We start from the raw sequence: 24,721 nt of genomic DNA, 5'->3' as shown, positions 1-24,721 counted from the left end.
TAACTCATATAACATTTGCCTGTGTGACTGTTGCAATGGGAAAATTGTTTTGTATGCTGGAAGTTAAAAGTAGAATACAATATTTAAAGAAAAAAAAAATATGCACCGGCGCCATCAGCAGTCTGCTCTCCGCGCCCTCAACCTGGCTACACTTCTGGTACGACTAATGTTCAGTGTTGTACCTATATAAATAACCAAGCAATGTTAGAACTGCTATTTACATGGTCCTACTTTAACAATTAGCTATGTGGGCAATAGCACTAATTATCTCCCAGATCTACCCAGACTCCACTCTGGTACTAACCGGGGAATGCCATGGCAGTTATAGGGGATATTCAGTGGCACTGCCTGGGTAAATGCCTCTCGGTGTCCCCTCCTGACCAGTGCAGTGTGATTTAACCAGGTAGGATCCTTTCCTGCCCACTTGAATTGTTTTCAATATCAAGCCCTATTCCCACGACTCTATATATAGTGCCTTAATTTCCACGCAGAAATCAAAGCGTATTCTATAACAATGCGTATTCTGTAACACCTACAACCCTCCACCCCCCAACCCTAGCACTAAAAAATAGCATGTGGGAAGCGTGTGCTGATCACAAAATTACTGCAGGATGCCTGAATGTGCCCCGCAGTAAGAGCTTTTTTGCTGCAGTAAGCCCATGTTAGCTCATACTGCAGCTTAGTAAAGGACCCCATAGTAAGGGTAACTTTCCTGATTATTTTCGAAGAAGAAGGGTGGCCATCTTCCGACACAAATCGGTATAATCGGTATAATCGAAAGTCGATTTTGGACGGCTTCAACTGCTTTCCGTCACAGGGCCGGCCAAAGTTCAAGGGGGTGTGTCGGCAGTGTACCGAAGGCAGGACGGGGGCGTGGTTAAGAGATGGCCGGCCTCGGCCGATAATGGAAAAAAGAAGGCCGGCCCTGATGAGCATTTGGCCAACTTTACTTGGTCCCTTTTTGTTCACGACCAAGCCTCGAAAAGGTGCCCGAACTGACCAGATGACCACCAGAGGGAATCAGGGATCACCTCCTCTTACTCCCCCAATGGTCACCAACCCCCTCCCACCCAAAAAATAATAATTTTAAAAACATTTTTTTGCCAGCCTCAAATGTCATACCCAGCTCCATCACAGCACTATGCAGGTCCCTGGAGCAGTTTTTAGTGGGTACTGAAGTGCACTTCAGGCAGGCGGACCCAGGCCCATCCCCCCTACCTGTTACACTTGTGGTGGTAAATGGGAGCCCTCCAAAACCCACCCGAAACCCACTGTACCCACATCTAGGTGCCCCCCTTCACCCTTTAAGGACTATGGTAGTGTTGTACAGTTGTGGGTAGTGGGTTTTGGGGGGAGTTTGGGGGGCTCAGCACCCAAGGTAAGGGAGCTATGCACCTGGGATCAATTTGTGAAGTCCACTGCAGTGCCCCCTAGGGTACCCAGTTGGTTTCCTGGCATGTGAGGGGGACCAGTGCACTGCAAATGCTGGCTCCTCCCACGACCAAATGGCTTGGATTTGGCCGGGTTTGAGATGGCCGCCATTAGTTTCCATTACCGGCGAAAACCAATGGCACCAATCTCTAACGCCGGCGATCTCTAAGGGCCGCCCAAATGTTGACATTTGGCCGGCCCCGACCGTATTATCGAAACGAAAGATGGCCGGCCATCTTGTTTCGATCATACAGTTGGGTACGCCGCTTAACGGGGCCGTCATTTGAGATGGCTGCACCCGTTCGATTATGCCCCTCTTTGTAACCGATCAAGTAGGACTAGAGCATCCCTTATAATAAAACACAATCCATTACATACACTCACTCATAGGAATCATACATTTTTACATGTTTTTAAAAATATTTGTTTTTATAATTTTTAAATCGTAACTCTTATATATGCAATATAACTAAAAAAAAAAAAAAAAAAGGAATGAAAAAACCTCAGAAAAGGCATCCAGGATTGAAACCCACTGCACCTTATTTTTCTATCAAAGACATAAAAAACCTTCCTTATTATTTTATTGTCCAAAAAGTGTACTAAATAGTATTGCAAACAGCACTTAACTTAGAAATCGCTCTTCAGTCGGTAATTCAGGCATACAAAACTAAAGAGCAATTTTTAAGATAAGTGCTGTTTACATATTATAGAATACACTTTTTGAAGTTCTTTAAGCTAAAAAAAAAAGTTTTACTCTAAAAGTCATCATAAAAATGCAACTCGCTGATTTACCTGATGGCAGACTTGAACCAAAATAATACGTCCTCCAACAATAAATCTAACACCGATTTAAAACTAAGGGCCCTGTTTTCTAAGGTGCACTACCGTTTTTAGCATATACACAAAATTAGCGCACGCTGTGTAGGCGCCCTTAGGAATATTGTGGGTGCCTACACAGTTAGAGCGCGCTACAAACGATAGCGCACCTACAATGCGGCTTAGTAAACAGGGCCGCTGGTTCCAACTCTACTTGCATAAGAGTCAGTCCAAAATGGCCAACTACACACCTGTGTTACACAAGTAGATGAGTTCAGCTATGGATAGTTTTCTCACATTTACAAACTGAAAAAATAAATTACATTTTCCAAAATGAACAGTGAAGGTGCCTGCCACAAAGTGGCATGCAGCCCACTTTCAATTCCTTAAAGCAGCTATTCTCAGATGTACCTAGATCTACAAGGATAGAGTGCTGCTGGGCTGTCAGTTGTTTGAGGAGTTCCTTATAAGAAATATCTGGTGGTTGCAGTTTGTTTGGTAACCTGTGTCTCAGCCGATACTGAACAGCAAGAAACTGCCAAATTTCTCCCCGACGGCTCTTTGGTGTCCCTGAGTAAAAAGAAAACAGAAGGAAAACAAAGGAGGTAAAGAAATATATATTGTGTAGCAAAGCTTCTGGATAAGTTGGATACGTGAAAAAAACACACCAGGGGCCTTTTTACCACAGCGGGTAAAAAGACCCCACCCACTGAGGTGGTGATAAGGGCTCCCACGCTAACCCCGCCAGGTTATCGCCATGCAAGCCATTTCCAGAGGTTTTCTCTTTCCCCCAGAAATGGCACACACTTGGGGCGGGACTACCACCGGCGGCTGCATTGGACCGGCAGCAGTCCCGAAAAAGCGAGTGGTAAGCCCGCCACTCTGTAAAAGGGCCCCTGAATTTGCTGTCCAGAACCAGTATTTTGTTTTATTTCCTAATTTCTCCAGTATCACTTTGCCTCTTCAAATTTTTGGGCCCTGTTTACTAAGCTGCACTGTAGACGTGCTAACTTTTTAGCACGCACTAAACATTAGCGCACAGTAAAGACAGAGGCCCCCATTATATTCCTATGGGTGTCTCTAGTGTTAATTTTTAAAGTGTGCTAAAAAATTTGCACACCTATAGCGTGGCATAGTAAACAGGGCCCTTTGTCCCTTCCTTTCTATTTCAGCTGAGAAATCAAAGAGAGAGCAGGTTTTCCAACTTAAAGTACAATTGGCAATTGTTGTCTATCTAATTCTGTTCTTACAGCTATTATAGGCCTTGGGATTGCTCCTTGGAGAGGGGAGGCTGTGGGCACTCTGCAAGCTTTGGATCACCAATGCCTCAGAGAACTCCAATGTTCCAAATACAGATTTAAACAGATTTCCTGCAAAAACCTCTACATCTGAACCTTTGCAGCCTTCACGGATAACCACTATCCATATATTATTCTGTCTTACCCCGTTTTCCATGTCCTCACCTTTAGATACTTGTGCCTCCATATTTTTTTTTAGTTAGTTCCAAGCCCTAGAATTGACCCTCACGAGAGTTTGTTCTCGTCCTTGCCATCTCCAGACGTTCCTTGAATTACTTAAAATACTGATTTGGCTTCCAATTTTCAGTTATAACCCAAAACCCCAATTTTCCTATCAGGATTGTTTTATTAGAGTTTTTTTGTTGTTGTTGTTGTAGTAATTGAAAACCTCTAACATCAACCTGCTTCAAAGCAATCTGATAAATTTAAATACGCCAAGGAAAACTTACTACTAACTTACCATTCCTCATGATAGTCAAAAAGTAAATGTATACGATGCAGTTTTTTATAATCTTGTTTTATTTAATTTTTCATATACAGTGGTGGAAATAAGTATTTGATCCCTTGCTGATTTTGTAAGTTTGCCCACTGACAAAGACATGAGCAGCCCATAATTGAAGGGTAGGTTATTGGTAACAGTGAGAGATAGCACATCACAAATTTAATCCGGAAAATCACATTGTGGAAAGTATATGAATTTATTTGCATTCTGCAGAGGGAAATAAGTATTTGATCCCCCACCAACCAGTAAGAGATCTGGCCCCTACAGACCAGGTAGATGCTCCAAATCAACTCGTTACCTGCATGACAGACAGCTGTCGGCAATGGTCACCTGTATGAAAGACACCTGTCCACAGACTCAGTGAATCAGTCAGACTCTAACCTCTACAAAATGGCCAAGAGCAAGGAGCTGTCTAAGGATGTCAGGGACAAGATCATACACCTGCACAAGGCTGGAATGGGCTACAAAACCATCAGTAAGACGCTGGGCGAGAAGGAGACAACTGTTGGTGCCATAGTAAGAAAATGGAAGAAGTACAAAATGACTGTCAATCGACAAAGATCTGGGGCTCCACGCAAAATCTCACCTCGTGGGGTATCCTTGATCATGAGGAAGGTTAGAAATCAGCCTACAACTACAAGGGGGGTACTTGTCAATGATCTCAAGGCAGCTGGGACCACTGTCACCACGAAAACCATTGGTAACACATTACGACATAACGGATTGCAATCCTGCAGTGCCCGCAAGGTCCCCCTGCTCCGGAAGGCACATGTGACGGCCCGTCTGAAGTTTGCCAGTGAACACCTGGATGATGCCGAGAGTGATTGGGAGAAGGTGCTGTGGTCAGATGAGACAAAAATTGAGCTCTTTGGCATGAACTCAACTCGCCGTGTTTGGAGGAAGAGAAATGCTGCCTATGACCCAAAGAACACCGTCCCCACTGTCAAGCATGGAGGTGGAAATGTTATGTTTTGGGGGTGTTTCTCTGCTAAGGGCACAGGACTACTTCACCGCATCAATGGGAGAATGGATGGGGCCATGTACCGTACAATTCTGAGTGACAACCTCCTTCCCTCCGCCAGGGCCTTAAAAATGGGTCGTGGCTGGGTCTTCCAGCACGACAATGACCCAAAACATACAGCCAAGGCAACGAAGGAGTGGCTCAGGAAGAAGCACATTAGGGTCATGGAGTGGCCTAGCCAGTCACCAGACCTTAATCCCATTGAAAACTTATGGAGGGAGCTGAAGCTGCGAGTTGCCAAGCGACAGCCCAGAACTCTTAATGATTTAGAGATGATCTGCAAAGAGGAGTGGACCAAAATTCCTCCTGACATGTGTGCAAACCTCATCATCAACTACAGAAGACGTCTGACCGCTGTGCTTGCCAACAAGGGTTTTGCCACCAAGTATTAGGTCTTGTTTGCCAGAGGGATTAAATACTTATTTCCCTCTGCAGAATGCAAATAAATTCATATACTTTCCACAATGTGATTTTCCGGATTTAATTTGTGATGTGCTATCTCTCACTGTTACTAATAACCTACCCTTCAATTATGGGCTGCTCATGTCTTTGTCAGTGGGCAAACTTACAAAATCAGCAAGGGATCAAATACTTATTTCCACCACTGTATGTGTATAAAGAATAAAGCCAAATAAAACCTTTGTCTCTTTCACAGATACTGAGTATATTGAGTTACCTTCCTTCAGAGCAGTGTGGATTTCTTCCATGTCACACCTCAGTTTGGTTCTGCAGCTTAATTTCTTTTCCCAGAGATTCAGTATATCCTTCTGACATGAGCCAACCTCGTCATAGTCCAACTTAACTTTTCTAGACTGGAGCTCATCTCTGCTTGCTGGAAAGAAGAAAGTCAATGGTAATGAGTGAGAAGGAACAAACTTGCAGAACATTCTCTGCAACCTATGGCAGGAGTGCAGAAAAGTACAGTCCTCAGGGGCTACAGACCAGTCACATTTTCAAGTACCCCCAATGAATATGCATTTTGTCATTTGTTATATAAAATAAAGAGTAATTATAATAGCTGACAGTGTGATATATACTAATAATATTTTGTGCAGCTATTTATATGCACGCTTTACCCAGTATTAGTGTTTACAATTAATATGCATGAGATAGATTTGCATATAATAGAGTAGTATGCAAATCTATGCCATGTACATTCATTAAGGATACCCTGAAAATCTGACCTATTTGCAGCTTCTAAGGACTGAACTTCTGCACCCCTGCCCTATGGTCACATTGGCTCCAGTGTGAACTAGGTTTATGATCTGGTGTCCATACAAGACATAGGAAATAGGAAAACTGAAGTTATGATCAGCTTTTACAAACCTGCCTAATCTACAGCAAACCTGTATTCCAACATCTGAAGCTTAGAATTAAAGCATTTCACGTTTTGGGCCCTGTTTACTAAGCCACGTTATAGGCGCGTTAACATTTTTAATGCGTGTTAACCATGTATGCAAATTAACTGTGTACACTCCTACAATATCCCTATAGGTGCCTACACAGTTAGCGCATGCGTTAATTGTAGGCGCGTTAAAAATGCTAACGCACCTTAGTAAACAGGGCCTTTTGCTCTCTTGTGAAGCATCCATTTTATAATTTTATGGCATGCTTTGTAAAACAAAATCTTGAGTAGAGAGGTGTGGTAGCCATGTTAGTCCACTGTTAAAGGTAATCAATAGAAACAAAACAAAATAAAACATGGAAAAGAAAATAAGATGATACCTTTTTTATTGGACATAACTTAATACATTTCTTGATTAGCTTTCGAAGGTTGCCCTTCTTCGTCAGATCGGAAATAAGCAAATGTTGGTAGATGACAGTATATATAAGTGAAACATCAAAGCATTTCAGTGACAGACTAACAGGATGGGGATGGATAGGTGAGAGACCGGGAGATATGCATGTGAACATCAAAGCATTTCAGTGACAGTCTAGCAGGATAGGCGGGGGGGGGGGGGGGGGGGGGTGGATAGGTGAGAGTCCGCTAAGATTCCGTAGATCCATTCCTTCTAAACAGGATTCCTAATAGAAGTGCAGTGTGGGGTCTATGAGCTGCACAGACCCTGTTCTCAAACTCCACACACAGAGGTTTCCTTTTATTTAGAAAATCGATACAAAGGGACGGTGTCACAGCAGAAACTGTGTAGCCTGCAGGCCCTGCACTACACTTTCTGCTTGCTGATACCACCACAAAAAAAGTGATATTAGGGCTGGTTCCCCATTCATGCTCCTCCCCCAGCTCAGCACTATGATTGGGGAGCATTGCCCCCCATCCTCCAAAATCCACCCATGATGCCCAGTGACTAACCTTCCAGCTTCTGATTTTCCTTTTCCATTCTCAATAACAAAATCTGCTGATGAATTGCTTTTCTCCACAACCTCTGCAAGTCTTCCGAGCTCCGCACTCCTCCTGCATTTTCCTGTCTGTCTTGTCCTGGCATTAGAGACGTCAGAGGGTCTTCCTCCATAGCTGGCGCAAGCGGGGAGAGTGGCAACAGTTCATTCCGATCTAACCGATCTGCAAGAAGGCAAAGAGTTTAGGCCAGCTATTCCAAGAAGCTCACTCCCATCTACAAGTGTGCCATCAAAGACAGTTAGGTCTCAGATCTCACACTCAGCAAAGAGATGTTTATTGCCTAACCTTCCAGTGCTTCTCTCCCAGTTATCCTTGTGATGCCATTTTACGAATCATCACAAGGGCACTAAGATCACAAAAAAGTAGCTGGCTTCAGTGAACTTTGATAGACTTCCTCCTCTAGTGTTAGTAATGTAAATGTGTTTCTCACTTCCACTTCCATATCTATTATTATTATTATTATTAATTACATTTGTAACCCGCGCATTCCCACACATAGCTGGTTCAATGCGGCTTACATAGTAAGTAGAATTACAAAGTCTTGAAGGAGAACGTTACAAGTTGTAGTAAACATAGTAGTATTGGGGTTTTGAGGATATGTAAATTGAGCATGGAGCATCTATGGCTTGTGCTTAAAGATTTCATATTTCTTGTTTTCATGTTCTTTCCTCTAAAACCTCTTCTAGCTGACTGTTTTCAATTGCTACATGATTCATGTTAGGGAGAGATAGTTTCATTTTCTGTTGTAGATGGACTACAACATTCGTCTAGGGTGGCCCTGTCAGTTCTATACAAGGCTGATATTAGCAGACCAGGCTCATAATGCCTCTGGGAGAGAATGATAGTTTCTTTCATTATAGGGCCAAGCCTTCTAGAATTTATATTTCAGTTCTCAATTAAGTTAGCCAAACAAGCTGCTCATACATATTTGTTAATTACTCCAAAATATACTACGGATTTGAAACACATTTGACTGCTTTACGATCTGCTCACAAGACAATGTTTCAGGTTAAACAATATTAAACAATAAGCGTCCAACTGTCTGCTATCTCTTTCAGATATGCATAAGCCCACGGTGTTACTCTCAGATCATAACCTTTAATAAGGTAAGATGGGGACAATTTCTTTTACAGAAGGGTCTCCACTGGCTAGCATTTTCTTAGGTTAAAAATTGAGTCAGTTTTCAGTTATACATACAAGCAGGTAGTAAACATTTACCCCGAGATTCTATATATGGTGCCTAAGAATCCGTATGGAAACCGAAATGTGGTCTATAAAAATGCGCATAACTTAATTGGTTAACTAGCTAATCAACACTGTTAATTGGATGGTAACTGTCAGGATTGCTGGAAGTCAAAATTATTGCTGGACATTATATTAATATGAAACCAGCTTGACATAATATTAAACCAGCTTCTAACCTCTGAGAACTTCCCCCTCCCCTTCAGGAATCAGAGGATGGAAAAATGGAACAAATGGTGTTGAGCGGCCTGCTAGCCCTGTGTTTAATTGCTCTTGATCAGCATACCTTTTGTTCCATCTGGGAGCAGAGCTCTCTTTGAGAACAAAGGAGACCAGACATAGAGGCTCCATAGCTTGGGACTTCAAAAAGGACAACCTGTAAAATTGTTCACCTCTCTGGACTTCAGAGAAGTTTTTTGATCTCTTTGTTCTGGAGGTTTAAAAGCAGAGCACATGCTCAAGGCCACGGTTGCCAGATGGGCGGTTTTCCCGCCCAATTGGGCGGTTTTCCGCAACCCGCCGCAGGAAACCTTTGCCCGCAGCGGGTTGCGGTTTTTTGGGCTCGTTTTGTTTTTTCTGTGCGGGTTCTGGGGCGGTTTTTCAGCTGGCGGGGGTGGGGCCAATGGCGTCAGAGGCGGGGTTTGCTGGCATATTGGGCGGGGCGATGACGGTGGGGGCGGGGCTGATAACGGCGGGGTGATGACGGAAGGGGCAGGGGTGATGACGGCGGGGGTGATGACGGAAGGGGCGGGGTTGATGATGGCGGGGGTGGGGGGGGTGTGGTTTTTGGGCGGGTTTTTGACGGTTTTGTGTGGGAATTATTTTTTTAATCTGGCAACCCTGCTCAAGGCACTGCTCTCTGTCCAGGGCACTTCTCTGTGTCCAGGGCACTACGTCTCTCTCTTTCTTTCCCTCTGCCCACCACCATCTTGAGCCCCAGAGTACAGGGCTTTGGGGGCTGGCAGCTTCTCTATCTTCCTTTCTCTCTGCACACCTATATACCTCTTGCAGCACAGCCCCAAGGCTTCTCTCTTCTGAACAAACACCCTATCTCTAAACACACACCCAGAGACAGCTTGTACCATTTACCTGTACTGTGCTGTGAGCCTATACATATCTGCAAATATAATATACTTTACATATCCAAACCCGTGTGGATTGTGCATTCTTTGAGAACCCACTGCCTCTGTGAACTGGACCCGGGACCAACCCTAGACAACAATTGCTGACATTAACAAGCAATTATCAGCACTAATTGGCATTGAGATTTACGCACACAACTCGCTAAGTGTATTCTATAACGCTGTGCACCTAAATTCTAAGTCACATCGCTGAAAAGGTAGCGTGGCCATAGGCGGAGCATGGGCGCTTCTAACATCTATGCACATTATTATAGAATACACCCTGATCTGCGCCTAATTTAGGCGTCAGGATTTACACCAAGTAAAACATGGCCTAAATGGATGCGACCAAATTTAGTTGCATGATGAGCCGCTCAGCATAGTTTATATGTCGCATGGAAATTTAAGTCTATTCTATAAAACTTAGGCATATTTTAGAGAATATGCGTAGGCGTAACTTTTTTTCCGCGTGGATTTTTCAGGCGTCATATACAGAATATAGCTCTGAGGGGATTCAGGCACATGTTACCGAAAAGCATGTAGCAAAATGTGCGCTCAGTTCCAAATCAGTGCCGATTAGCACCCAATTATTGGCCAATCTGATTGGGCGCACATCTTGGATCGGTGCCCAAATATCGGTGCTCAATTTTGGGTGCATTTAAAGAATCTGGAGGATAGCCCCATTGTCCAGAGATATTGAAAAGCTATATGGAATGCGCTACTGTGAAAAAAGGGTCTAACCACCCTGGCATTATGAGGGTAATTCTATCAAGAGGCACCTATTTTTAGTCACCTACATATTTGGAGCCTATTCTACAAATTAGAAAGAATGAGGGAGGGTTTCCCTGGATGTCTTCCTACCCACCCAATTAAAAGGGGCAATTACATACATAAGTGTACACTTGCCTGCCAAAGTGCCAGCAGGATACCTAAGTGCTATTTTGTAATGGTGCTCCTTACAAAGGGGACAGATCCATGGGTGGAGCATGGGCAGGCCTCCCAGGTATGTACATAACGTGCAGAATACTGTAAGTTATGTGCATCCCTGCCACATTTAGCCATGGGCCACTGTTCCCTCTAAGCTGCTACCAGTGGGGGTGGTACTTCAACATTGTGTTTTCAGTCCCTAGGGACAGACAGGTTCCCTGAAGTCCTGCAGAGCTTGGTTGTCCCTCACTATTGAAAATGTGACAGTGAAACCACACCCCACTGGCAGGACGGTAGGTGGAGGACTCCTGCTCAGTTTATAGGGAACAGTAGCCAAGGCTATGGTTGGTATAACTGCAGGTGTAGGCACACTGATACCAGGTTAGGCTAATTTTTATAATGGAATATGGGCACTCAGGTAACGTATAGTATAAGCTCCCACCACATGTCCTCGGGATGCTTAAATGCAGGTGTCTAGTTGTAGAATTGACCCATAACTGATCTTCTTATACAGATTGTTCCTAGGGCAAGGATTTGATCTTACAGCTTTATCTTGTTTCATAAAATTATCTGTCTTGAATTAGATGTTACTTATTAACCATCCTATGAGACTTTATATATTCTCCTTATGCATATTTATACTTTCTATCTCTTTGCCTTGACCAGTCTGTAAGCTACACTGAGAAGAAACTCTCTCTTATATTTAACTGGATTTTGCTCACACCTTTTCTGTAGTAGCTCAAGGAGAGCTACATTCATGTATACTAGGTATTTACCTGTCCCTGGAAGGCTTACAATTTTATGGGGTCTTTTACTAAAGATTAGCTCGAGTTATCTGCAGCAGGGCCCATTTTATTCCTATAGGCCCTGCTGACTGTAAGTGAGGGTAGGGTGGAAGAGTGGGGATATGGGGAGTAGGTAGGGTGATAGTGAGGACATATAAATTGAGCAGGGATAAGGAGGACCCCAGGTACAGAGTGACTGGGTGATGGGGAAGAACAGACGAGAAGGACAGACAATGGGTGATGGGGAAAGGATAGACGACGGATGGAGAATGGAGTGGGGAGGGGGAACAGATGACGGATGGAAGGGAGAAGAGATGGGACAGATGCTGGATGGAGCGGGAAGGGAGGACAGATGCTGGACAAGAAGGAGAGAGGGGACAGATGTCAGATGGAAAGAGGGAGAGGAGGGACAGATACTGGATGAGGGAGAGAGAAGATGCCATATGGAAATGGGGAGAGGCAGGGCAGACGCTGAATGGAAAGGGGGGAGAGAAGGGTCAGATGCTGGATGGAAAGGGGGGAAAGAGGGGCAGACGCTGGACGGAAAAGGGAAAGAGAGAGAGAGGGAGCAGATGTTGGATGGAAAGGGGGGGGAGAGAGAAGAATAGATACTGGTGAGAGTTAAGAAGAGATCAAGGAAAGAAGAAACAAGAGACTGGGACCAACACAATTAGAAAAAAGTAAACGGCCAGACAACAAAGGTAGGAAAAATGAATTTTATTTTTAGTTTAGTATAAAGTAGTGTGGTAGCTGTGTTAATAAAGAAAATGGAAATAAGATAATATCTTTATTGGACTAATTTTAATACATTTTTGACTAATGTTTGGAGACCCAACCCTCCTTTCTCATGTCAGTACAGAATACCTTAATAGCAGTATACTCTCCTGACCCGAGGTAAGAGGTTTTGGCCTCAGAAAGCTAACTGGAAAATATATTTCATCCAATAAATTGGTATCATCATATTTTTCAATTTTTTTTGTTTTATGTGTATTTGTTAACCTATAGTATAGTGACTGAAATATGTCAGTTTTTGAAATTTGTATCAGCAGGCGGGGGAGTAGCAGCAGCGCAGCGGGTAGGAAAGAACTGGGATGGTGGGGGCGTTGGCTGCGGCGGTAGGGGGCATCAGGCAGTGGCCAGACGGGGGGCCCAGACCACTCTCAGTCCGCCCCTGAACTGCAGTGATTATTCTATCTGTAAAATTTTTAATCCGATCTGCTGAATGATTACAATCTAGAATTAAGGGTGGTGAGATGTTTGTTATTTGGAAAGACTGGCTAGTACTGCTATCCTCACTGCCACATTTCCCCATATGCTGTCTGAAATCAGGAGCCTTTTTCTTTGTCTGGCTGGGGATGGGATGAGTTCCCTATAAGGAAAGGCTAAAGTGGCTAGGACTCTTCAGCTTGGAGAAGAGACAGCTGAGTGGAGATATGAGAGAAGTATATAAAATCCTGAGTTGAGTAGAACAGGTAGATGTGAATCGCTTGTTTACTCTTTCCAAAAATACTAGGACTAGGGGGCACACAATGAAGGTAATAAATAGTAAATTTAAAACAAAGGCCACTTCCAGAATCAATGTCAAATTAAAGCAATGAAAATAGTCAAAAAACAAATCTGCAGTAATAGGGCAATCGTGCTGATAGGGTACAGTAGGTGGGAAAATGCTCTATAATTGGTGTGAATGTCAGTTCAAAATCTGAACTAAATCTTGGTCACACTGGACGCTAACCCCAGAATTTTAGTCTTTATGACAGTTCTACTGACCACGAAGAAGAATCAGAAACATAGATGCCAGCTCTGTGAGTGCTGAGTACTAGGGATGGCCTGTCATTTACAACAACATGGGAAATATCAAAGTCATATCCCATGTCACTGCATCAACGCTGAGGATATATCCACCAGCTAGAGCCTTGCTGTCATCTAACACAAATCTTTTAGATTCAAGGTTATTAAACTGGATGAATACGAAGGGGACTGAGGGTAAGAAGATGGAGTAGACTGGGGACTACATCACTTTGGGGATGTTAGCAGTACATTTTGTATTAGGGCAGAGTAAATGATGTAGAAAACAACTGTAAGTACCCCATGCAAGAAACTGTTATTGTATTACGTTGATTTCTCTATAATAAAAATTGTTGAAACATAAACTGGATGAATACTGTATGTCAACTTAAGGCTTGGGGGGGGCGAAACTATGGAATGATTTGCCAGTAAATATAAGATCCATAGCATCTATAAATCAACTGGAGCTATCGGGAATAAGATTTTCTTTGATGGCTGTATGATCCGATTGATTTTGAATAAGCACAGTGATGAATAATTTCACTATGAGAGTCAAGATGGTCAATGCTTATTTGCAGATGTTAAAATAATCTTTGTTTATTATGCATGTTTATTTGTAAGCCGCCTAGAACACTGTGGATTGTGCGGGTTATAAATTTTTAAAATAAATACAGTACAGCCTCGATTATCCGACCTTTGCTAACCCAACCATCCAGCACATACGACAGATGCCCCCCCCCCCCCTCCGGTGATATCACTGCATTTATTTCTATTAAAAATCTTTGTTTTAGAATAATTTTTGGAACTTTGTGACTTTGTTTACACATTGCTTAAGGCAGTGGTTCCCAAACCTGGTCCTGGAGGCACCCCAGCCAGTCAGGTTTTCAGGATACCCATAATGAATATTCATGAAAGTGATTTGCATGCAACTCTATCTCATGGATAGTCATTGTCAATATCCTGAAAACCTGACTAGCTGGGGTGCCTCCAGGACCAGGTTTGGGAACCACTGGTTTAAGGAGTTTATGCACTGTTTGAGGGGTTTACGCACCACTTTGTGTATTATCCAACTTTTCACTTACCCAACAGGTTTATGTTGGGTAATTGAGACTGCACTGTAAATATATAAACAAATAAATGAAAATAGGAAAAAAATTATATTTTGTGTTTTTCATTTACACCAATAGCCCCAGATTCTGCATAGGTCGAACAAAGTGTGGAGCCCAGATCCACACGTAAACTAATTAGTTAACTGGGTGCTAACAACCAACTACTGGCATTAATTGGAGTTAACTGGCATTTAATTGGCAGATGACGTCTAATGTAAGCAAGTGCAAAGTGATGTATATGGGAAAGAAGAACCTAAACCATGGTTACGTGATGCAAGGTTCCTCATTAGTAGTCACCAAGAAAGCAAATAGAATGATAGGAATTATTAGAAAAGGAATGGAAAACAAAAATGAGAATGTTATAATGCCTTTGTATCAATCCGTGCTATGACTGCACCTTGAATATTATGTGTAGTTCTGGTCACCGCATCTCAAAAATATAGTGCAATTAGAAAAGGTTCAGAGAAGGGCAACAAAAATGATAAAGGGGATTGGATGAGTTCCCTATATTGAAAGGCTAAAGTGGCTAGGGCTCTTCAGCTTGGGGAAGAGACGGCTGAGTGGAGATATCATAGAAGTATATAAAATCCTGAGTGGAGTAGAACAGGTAGATGTGAATCGCTTGTTTAACTCTTTCCAAAAATACTAGGACTAGGGGGCACACAAAGAAGCTACTAAATAATACATTTAAAACAAATTGGAGAAAATATTTCTTCACTCAACAAGTAACTAAACTCTGGAATTCATTGCCAAAGAATGTGGTAAAAGCAGTTAGCTTAGCAGGGTTTTAAAAAGGTTTGGATAATTTCCTAAATTTGGTTCACACTCCATGCTTCAGTTTTATTACACATTGATTTCTGTAACACTATTTAGGCTGGTTTTCCTCTTCAAAATTCGGCTGCAGGAATGCTTCTCAGGGCTGGCCATTTCGATTCAGTTACCCCTCTGCTTTCTAACCTTCACTGGTTGCCTGTTTTCTGTCGCATTTGGTTCAAAGTTCTTCTGGCCCATAAAATTCTTCATTCTGGAAAGCCCTCTTATTCGTCTAGAATGGTTGTTCCATATACCCCCTCTCACAACCTCAGATCTCTAGACTCCAACCATATTACCTTACCCTTGCCTAAATTTGCTTATTTGGAATCAGCCAGATCCTCAGCTTTTTTCTTTTTATCACCCAAACTTTGGAATGATCTTCCCCCGGATATTCGCTCTGAATTATTTTTATCCAATTTTAAAATCAGACTCAAAACCCATTTTTTTTTCAATTAGCTTTCGGGTGCTGATGCCGCAGACGTATTCCTGCAGTAGGTTCAGAGAGTGTGTGCTCACTATTATGGCACACTGATGTAATGTGTTTTTCTTTGTTTTAATGCTGTTTTTTTTTATATAACTGGCGTTCTTCTATAATGATATTTTATTGCTTTTTAGTCTGTGTTTTTATGCTTTGACCTTGTTTGAAGTAACAGAGGTACATCAAATCTGAACAAACATAAACTTAAATAAAAAGTCCATAAGCCATTATTAAGATGGACTTTGGAAAATCCACTGTATATTCTAAGATAAGCAGCATAAAATCAGTTTTACTGTTCTGGGATCTTGCCAGGTACTTGTGACCTGGATTGGCCACTGTTGGAAACAAAATACTGTGCTTGATAGACCTTTGGACTGTTCCAGTATGGCAATGCTTATGCTTATGTTAATTTGGGTTTATGTGTGCATCTGCCTAAGCGCTATTCTATACCACTGCGCACCCAAAGTGTCACATGCAACCCAAAAGGGGGTGTGACCATGGGGAGGGCACAGGTGGGCCGGAGCATTCCCAAAATTTAGGTGGAATTTTATGGACTACAAGGATTAAGCCCTCATCTTGCGTGCCAGTATTTAGTTTATATCAGGTTTCAGCAGGAACACAGGAATCTGTTCTATGCACGATTCTACAAATGGCGCTCAACTCGGAAAGTCTGTTACAGAATAGCGCTTACCCCTGGATTCTATATAGCGCATAAATCTAGGTGCATTCTATAACTAGGTGCATAGATTAATTGTTTTAACAAGCAGTTAAATGTTAACGGCTCTTAACATGCAATAATGAGCATTAATTGGCAAAATTAGAATTTACGCGCATACATTGCCAACCATATCCTGTAATGTACTACGCCTAAATTATAACGTGTGCAGGCAAAAAGGGACATGGTTATAGGTGGGTTTCATGGGCATTGCAAAATCTATGCACATTGTTATAAAATATGGGCTACTACACATATATTTACACGCAGGGATTTACACCAGCTTTTCATTGGCGTAAATGGACGCACATAGATTTAGTCGCATGAACTATGCCTAAGCGTATTCTAAATACCACGTGTACATTTACGCGTGGTATTTAGAATACGCTTAGGCGTGATTGCCTTTGTGCATTAATTTTAGACACCATATATAGAATCGGACCCTTAGTGGGGATTTTTCCCAGTGCCTAAATTTGGGCACCCTTTACAGAATTTACCCCATAGTGTGCACTGTTTGCAAAGAGTGCAATGCTCTCAACAACATTGCTCCTGGGATGACATAAGAGGAAAACGAAAACAAGCAAAATGAATATTCCCAGAAAAGACCTGGAGAAACATCATGAAACAAACATTTTTTGGCTGCCCCCAATATTGAGCAAGCTCCTGCACTATGACCAAGGAGGGGAATTTTGTGTTGTACTTAGCACTTCCAATCATTTTGAAAAGCTGGATCCACTGATTGGAACTGCCTCACCAGCGCTGAGGCTTTAGCATGCATCTCAGTCTTGGTGAGGCATGTGCACAACTGAAGACCGACTGATGCCTCTCGTATTATACATGTAACCATGGCTGAGATAAATGCTTATCTTATACACTAGCTGTAACTACTCGTCTATCGATAATGTATATAAACTCAGTAAACTGTTTGTTACCTTGGTGTCTTGTGCAATAAAAATCCCATAGATTTAGAGAGAATTCAGCTTTTTAACTTGTTTACAAAATTTGATCTCTCTACAAGATGTGTTTTGATAGCAGAGCAATCTGGGAGTTAAGATGGGAGGGTAAGAGGAATTCAGGACAAAGGAAAATTGGAGATCAAGGCATAACTGTTGTAAAATGCAAGCAGTGTATCTGAAAACTGTACAGACCTGTAGGTTGCACGGTTGAAGGAGACCGGTTCATGGGGGAAGCTACCCGTAAGAATATCCGCTGTCGCCACGAGATGCGGCGGGGAGAAGCAGGGTGCCCACTGGCATTTAGAGAGTCATTACTGCAGCCAGACAGCGTTCTTCTCCTTCCTTCCCAGTCACTATGGAAATAATGAGCAAGACCATTAATAACTTGCAAAGAAGCTCAAACTGTTCCGATATCAACACAGATTAGAGAATTTCATTTACTTGGTTTTGTGTTATGCAAAGTTGCAAAGGCAGGCAGAAGCATGAAACCAGGACACATAATTAAAAACACTGAACACAGCACACAAAAGAAACACATTTAGATCAGTAAACATATCAGAAAAACCAGCAATCCCCTAACACGGTTACTAAACATACTACTATTAAATTATACACAAAATTTGGCATAGAAAATGTATTAATTTCGCAAACCTCTTCTTTTGACACAGCCTTTTGTGGTATTGAAGCTTCCAGCAGTTATATATTTTAATGTGTTCTATTATTCTTTATTTGAGTAAGACCACAAATAAATGTTTTGACCAATGAGAAAGCAGGGCGAACCATGAGCAGAGTGGTTCCTGTGAAAAAAGTCGCTGCTGAGGTCAATTAATAGATGTTGCAGCAGTTGAGAGTGCAGAGTGAATTTTTACCAGAAACATATTAATGTAGAGACGTTTTTGTCCACTTGCATTAGCTTACTTTTATTTATAGAATAAGCTTAAAATAGGCACCCTGTTTTAGAATTACAATCCAACCCCCAGAATCTACAAACAGCGACTAAAGTTCCATATGCAAATCAGCACGTGTAGCTGATTTCCATGTGGAACTTAACTGGTTAAGAAGCCAATCAGCTCCAATAACTGGATGCCAGATCTGTGCTAAATAAGGCGCTGGCATTTACACCAGGTTTTAGTTGGCATAAATGCCTGTGCCTAAATCTTAGTCGGGGACAGCCGCTATGATTATTCTATAATCTGCGCCTAACATTAGGTGAGGTTTACAGAATAGCGCTAAGCGCAGATTTTTTCAGCATCGATTTTTTAGGCGCCATATATAGAATCTAGTCCAAATGTACAAGTCTCTTTGAATGCTTACCCGAAATTTGTCAAACTGATGGATCCAATTCAGTTCCTCAGATAGTTCTTGGCAACAGCCCACCTTGAAAAGACTGCTTGTTTTGGCAAGAAATCCATTGTAAAAATAATGAAACAAACTATCAGTTGATAAGTAAGCAGCTGTATAGTTGCAAGGTACTAAGCAAAAACCAACTCAGGTACGTGAGGAAAAAATCTTGCCAAACCAAACTGTTTTTTTTTTTTCATATCTTCTGGCTAAGGGGAAAGCAGTATACGTGACACATTTCACCTCAACCAGGTCTGCTTGGATGACTCTGTGGCTCATTTTGAAAATGCAAGGAGGGGCATTTTCGACATGACATCTAAGTCCAACTTTGGACATTTTGCAAAAAACGTCCAAAATCTAAATGCATATCAGTTCAGTTGGAAGTAGCAGAAAAGTGGAACTAGATTTTTGGAATAACTGTTCTCATCTTACTACTAGTGTATATGATATACTTATATACATTTTTGATAGTTTGTACCCCTGACGCTGCCTGAAGGCGAAACGTGGCCATGTCGGGTATTATTCCAAATAAATGCATTTGATTCCACTGCTTTGTTGTTTTTTTTATCTACCAAAATCTAAATAGGAAAGGAGGTCATTTTTGAGAAAGAAAAACGTCCTTTTTTTTTTCCGAAAATACTGTTTTGTGATTTGGACGTTTTGTGATTTGGATTGGGGGTTTTTTGGTTCATTATTGAAAAAAGAAAAAAACATCCAAGTGCAAAACGCACAAAATCAAGCCATTGGGATATAGGAGGAGCCAGCATTTTTAGTATACTGGTCCCCCTGACATCCCAGGACAGCAATAGGGCACCCTAGGGGGCACTGCAGTGGACTTCATAAAATGCTCCCAGTTACACATCTCACCATTGCTCCCTTGCCTTATGTGCTGATCCCCCCAAAACCCACTACCCCCAACTGTACACCACTACCATAGCCCTTACGGGTAAAGGGGGCACCTATATGTGGGTACAGTAGGTTTCTGGTGAGTTTTGGAGAGCTCACAGTGTCCTCCACAAGTGTAACAGGTAGTGGGGAGGTAGGAGCCTGGATCCACCTGTCTGCAGTGCACTGCATCACTACTAGACTACTCCAGGGACCTGCATTGCTATTCTAATGGACCTGAGTATAACATCTGAGGTTGGCATAGAGGCTGGTAAGTAAAGTTTTTCATCACATTTTGGGGGGGTGGGAGGGGGATTAGTGACCACTGGGAGAATAAGGGGATGTCACCCCTGATTTCCTCCAGTGGTCAACTGGTTATTTAGGGCACCTTTTTGTGCCTTATTCATTATAAAAACAGGTCTAGCTCAAAACGTCTTAGTTTTAGTCCTGGACGTTTTTGTTTTGTTCCATTATGGCTGAAAAACATCTAATTCTTAGGAACGCCTAAGTCCTGCCCTCAAAACGCCCCTGACATGTCCCTCTTGAGAGTTGGATGGACTTCTGACGGACTTTATAGAAAAATGTCTAAAAATAGATTTCGAAAATACTGATTTGGATGTTTTTGTGAGAAAAACGTCCAAATGCTGCTTTGTGGTACTTTTTAGACATTTTTATGTTTTGAAAATGAGCCTGTTAGTCTTACAAAGTTCCATAGATTACTATACACGTCTCATACATCCTCACAAAAAGCAGCCTTACAGCATAAACAACTAGAAATTGGATTAATAGAGCCAGCCACAATAACAAGTGCAGATGTTCTGTTGTAAAGAAGAGACAGAGAAATGAGACCAGAAGCGAACGTGAGAACTGGAAAACAGGAAATTGTTAAAATATCTAATGAGTACTGTTGCTTTAAGATTAACATCCAACACATTTGATGTGGAATTCTGGAAAAGTGCAAATATATTGGTCCGTACTATAAAAGTGTATGTAAAGTGCTGGCTATGAAATGCTATGATGTAAGTTTAGAAGGCAAATTAGTTTTGTATATATTGGGCAAAAATTTGGATACAGCATTAACGCTAGCTGAAAAAAATTATCCCAATTCATTTTTAAAGAAGAAATGTTGCCTCCTCCTCCTCATCATTTCTATAGCTCTACCATCTAGTCACTGTGAAAACGATATAGAAATGTAATATTGTTTTTTGAGACGGGAGGCTTCACACACAGGATAATCAAATTTGGAATGACATGTACTGTTGATCTGCTGATGTCAATGCGCATTACAATTTTGAGTCCAAATCATGGTTCCGGGAAAGATAGTCATGAAAATCCAGTAAAAAGAATTACAAAAAAGACAGATGTTTTAATATAGGTTTACAAACATAAGGTTCAGGTTAACATTATCTTTGCAAACTACAAGAAAATCATAGCATCAAGGTAATATAGCTTAGCTTTGACTGTTCTTTGCAGTCAGAGTTCTGTTAAGTGTGCATTTTCTTAAAATGTAATTTCTAGATGTTGCTCTAGATGTTTACATTGCCAGGTTGTACACACGAGCAATTTATAAGCTTCCCAAAGCCCTTTGTCTGAGTTTGAGAATCACAAATATACTTTTAAAAAGAGGGCACTCTGTGGTTATTCCAAGACACTAGCTTAACAATTTTTTCTCATTGGGAATTTTTCACTTCTTTTATGAAACAAGAGTGCTGAAGAAATCCTTTTTAGGAATGTTCATGCCAGCACTAAGGTTTGTTTTCATCTTCCTGCTTTCGCTTCCAGTTCCTCCATTTAGTTGATGGAATTTACCTAGCACAGTTGAACAAACACCTGCCTTATATTCTAACATATTAACATATTAAAGGAAAGTCCCTATAGCTGGAACAAAGGACTACACTGTACTTGAATTCTTGTGTCACAAGCAGACACAACACTCTATAGAGCAAGAAATAACAGTTCCTCCCTCCCTACTCAGATGTTAATTCCCATTAGTTTAACCTACTCCTTTGGGTCCTTTCATTAAGGTGTGTAAAAGAAGCTGACCAAGACATGTACGCTGGTTGAGCACACAACGCTGGTTGAGTGGCGGCCCAGCATGGCTAGAAAATGGGGTGCTGTGTGTGTGTGGGGGGGGGGGGGGGGTAGGCTTGGGGAGGTAGTGACAGGGGGCTTCATCAACCTTCTCAGTCTCGAGAGCATGGGGACACACCACCTCGATCCTACATAGTGAGTGAATCAGGTTCATGCTTCCGCTGATTCGGTGGATGCTACTCTACCAGCCATAGATTACAATGAACCCCCCTCCCCCACACACACACACAGCTTCCACTCTGGGGTCCTCCAAAAATATACTAACATATTACCATAGTTTGCCCTTCCTCTTTCTGGGCTTATTTGCTATTTTAACCTCCAGTTGTGTTCCCATCCAGGCCCAGGTATGGTTCCCACGTTGTTCCAAGCTGAGGGCTGGGTATGGTTTCAACTTAGCATCATCGCAGAGAAATGATTCACACGGTTGCCTGAGATAGCTATCAGGGACTGTTCACGTATTACTTGGGAATGTTCTTCTGCGTTTCTCCTTTCAGCATGGCAAGGGATGGCCCCTTTCACTTCTTGGTAACACAGCAGCACGTCTGAGTCATTGCATTGAGAACACATGGGGCAGTGAAGCAGACCGTTAGGCGAGTGTAGACGAGTGACAGTGGTCTTTATCTCCGGGCTTCATGCATGTCCATTAAGGAATGGCCGCAGCTAGGAGTCCATGACAAGAGAGGTGTCACTGTCTTGGTCTATGGTGGTGGAATCTAGCCTAACGGAGCACATAGCAGTATGTTGCCAACAAAATCTAGCGTCAACAGTGGTTAAATATGAAGTTGTTTGTCACATGCTAGAAGTGGCACCAGGGGCAGTCCCCCTCTTGTACGGACAGGGGTGGGGACAGGACCTGAGTAACAGTAACAGAAAGTTGGTGGTGCATGCCTCAGACTTGGATGGAAGGGGAGGCTGAAGACATCACAATAGAGAGTCAACGGTTAAGAAAGGGGTCATGCTTGTACGGCAACCCTTCATAAAGAAAGTAATGGTAGCACATCAGCATGTCTAAGGCAGAGCCGCCGAGAGACTGAGCCGGGCCTGGGGCAAGGCTGCCTCTGGGGCACCACCATCACCCCCCCCCCCCCCCCGAGAACATAGCCGCCGTCCCCCCAATTGCTACTCAGGCTGCCGGCGCCACAGTCCCCAGTCTCCACCTGCCTACTCCCAGCCCCCCTCCGTCCGCCACCGGGCCCCCTGTATTCAAATCGGCAGCGCCTCACCTGTGTGTGAAAGCGCAGCGGTAGATCGCCTCCCTTCCAGCCTTCCCTCCCTGGGTCCCGCCCTCGCAGAAACAGGAAGTTACATCAGGACACAGGGAGGGAAGGCCCGAAGGAAGGCGATCTGTCGCTGCGCTTTCACACGGAGGTGAGGCACTGCCAATTTGAATGCAGGGGGCTCGGGGCGAATGGAGAGGGGCTGTCGATGGAGCCGAGGGAGGGCGGGCAAGACCGGGGACTGCGGCGGGGGAATTTTGTCTCCCCTGCCCCCCCTCGGGGGCCCTGGTCTAAGGTATGTCACGGAGAGAGTAGAAAATGTGCTTCGGCGGTAAGATAGAAGTAGTTGGAGCTGTGTGACTCAAAAGGCTAGACACCCTGCCCAAAGATGCTCCAGATAGAATTTGATTCATGTATTTAATTATTTGGGATTGTAAACTGCTTGATGAATGTAATTACATGATACTATCATGCCTTTTATATTTAAGTAGAATGCTGCGGCTATAATAAATTCCACTCTTTTATCAAATATTGTTTCAGGAGCTGATACATGGAATGTTTGATATTGATGAAAGGTGCGTGTCAAAGTGCTGCCTGCCCTGATTGAGGAAGCTGACCCAGATGCTTAGGCTGGTCGAGCACACAAGCGGGCGGCAGCTCAGCACAGCTAGAAAATGAGGCGCTGGGTGCGGGGGGGGGGGGGACAGGCTTGGAGGGAATTTAGAAATGCGTTCAGGTAGGTTTTAGGCAGGTCAGACCAGGGACAAGCAAGGGGAAATAGTAAAACGTGGGATGAGGGAGAGGTAGGCAGATAATAGGAGGGAAGGGCCTGCAGGCGGGAGGAGGGAAGGGCTGCTGGAAGCAGTAAGAGGCATGTTAGCAAGGGTACAATTGCCATTTTGCCTACTGCTCCAGCAGCTCACCCACTTAACCCGCCCCAAATTCCAGGGAGGTAGGGGTTATGTCGCAGCGTTCGGCAGCCAGTGGAATCTAGCCTGATGGAACACAAAGCAGTATGTTGCCGACAAAATCTACACAGTGGTCAAATGTGAAGTTGTTTGTCACATGCTAGCAATGGCATGGATGATGTCAAACCAGGGGCAGTCCCCCTCTTCTACGGAGAGTGGAAGGGCCAGTGCCTAAGTGACAGAAAGTTGGCGGTACGTGCCTCAGACTTGGACGAAATGGGGAGACTGAAAGCATCACAACAGAGAGTCAATGGTTAAGACAGTCAACGGTTAAGAAATGGGACATGCTTGTATGGCAAACTCTCTTCAAGAAAATAATGCCTCAGCATGTCTAAGGTATATGTCACAGATGGAGTAGAAAATGTGCTTCGGCAGTAAGATGGAAGTAGTTGGACTTGGAGCTGTGTGACCCAAAAGGCTAGACACTCTGTTCTACTTGGCACTGCAAACTATATGCATGAATGTAACTGCATGATACTGTAATGTCTTTCATATGTAAGTAGAATGCTGTGGCCATAATACATTCCAGTCTTTGATTAGATACTGTTTCAGGAATGATTATATAGAATGTTTGATGATTTTTGAAAAGTATGGGCCAAAATGCCATCTGCCCTGTTTGAGCTGTTAATACACGAATTTGCGAATGCTAACAGCTACCACACACATGCACCAACTGTCAGTGCCATGTCATGCCTGTTAGCATACACATATTCGCATGTTAACCACAAGTTATCGTAAGGGATGGGGAGTAGGTGGAGAATGGGGGTGACTTCATGATGCAGTTGGTGCATAAGGATAGGAGTGGAGGAGTGGCCTAGTGGTTAGAGCACCAGTCTTGCAATCCAGAGGTGGCTGGTTCAA

The 24,721-nt window shown here is 42.9% G+C and overlaps 1 protein-coding gene across 3 annotated transcripts in view; it reads right to left on the bottom strand.

The window, feature by feature from the left end:
* TBC1D4 (TBC1 domain family member 4) overlaps positions 1-24,721 on the bottom strand; it is a 271,276-nt gene that overhangs the window by 22,877 nt on the left and 223,678 nt on the right. For all 3 annotated transcript variants that reach the window (XM_030200605.1, XM_030200606.1, XM_030200607.1), the window contains 4 exons: positions 17,551-17,711; positions 7,380-7,589; positions 5,745-5,900; positions 2,659-2,817 (listed from right to left, as the gene is read on the bottom strand). In XM_030200605.1, coding sequence (XP_030056465.1) covers positions 2,659-2,817; positions 5,745-5,900; positions 7,380-7,589; positions 17,551-17,711 — 686 coding nt within the window. The remainder of the gene's footprint in view (positions 1-2,658; positions 2,818-5,744; positions 5,901-7,379; positions 7,590-17,550; positions 17,712-24,721) is intronic.

The sequence above is a fragment of the Microcaecilia unicolor genome, chromosome 4 (genome assembly GCF_901765095.1).
Source record: "Microcaecilia unicolor chromosome 4, aMicUni1.1, whole genome shotgun sequence".
NCBI classification, from domain to species: domain Eukaryota; kingdom Metazoa; phylum Chordata; class Amphibia; order Gymnophiona; family Siphonopidae; genus Microcaecilia; species Microcaecilia unicolor.
Note: the sequence above shows the minus strand (reverse complement) of the source record. Positions and strands in the feature narration are given on the sequence as shown.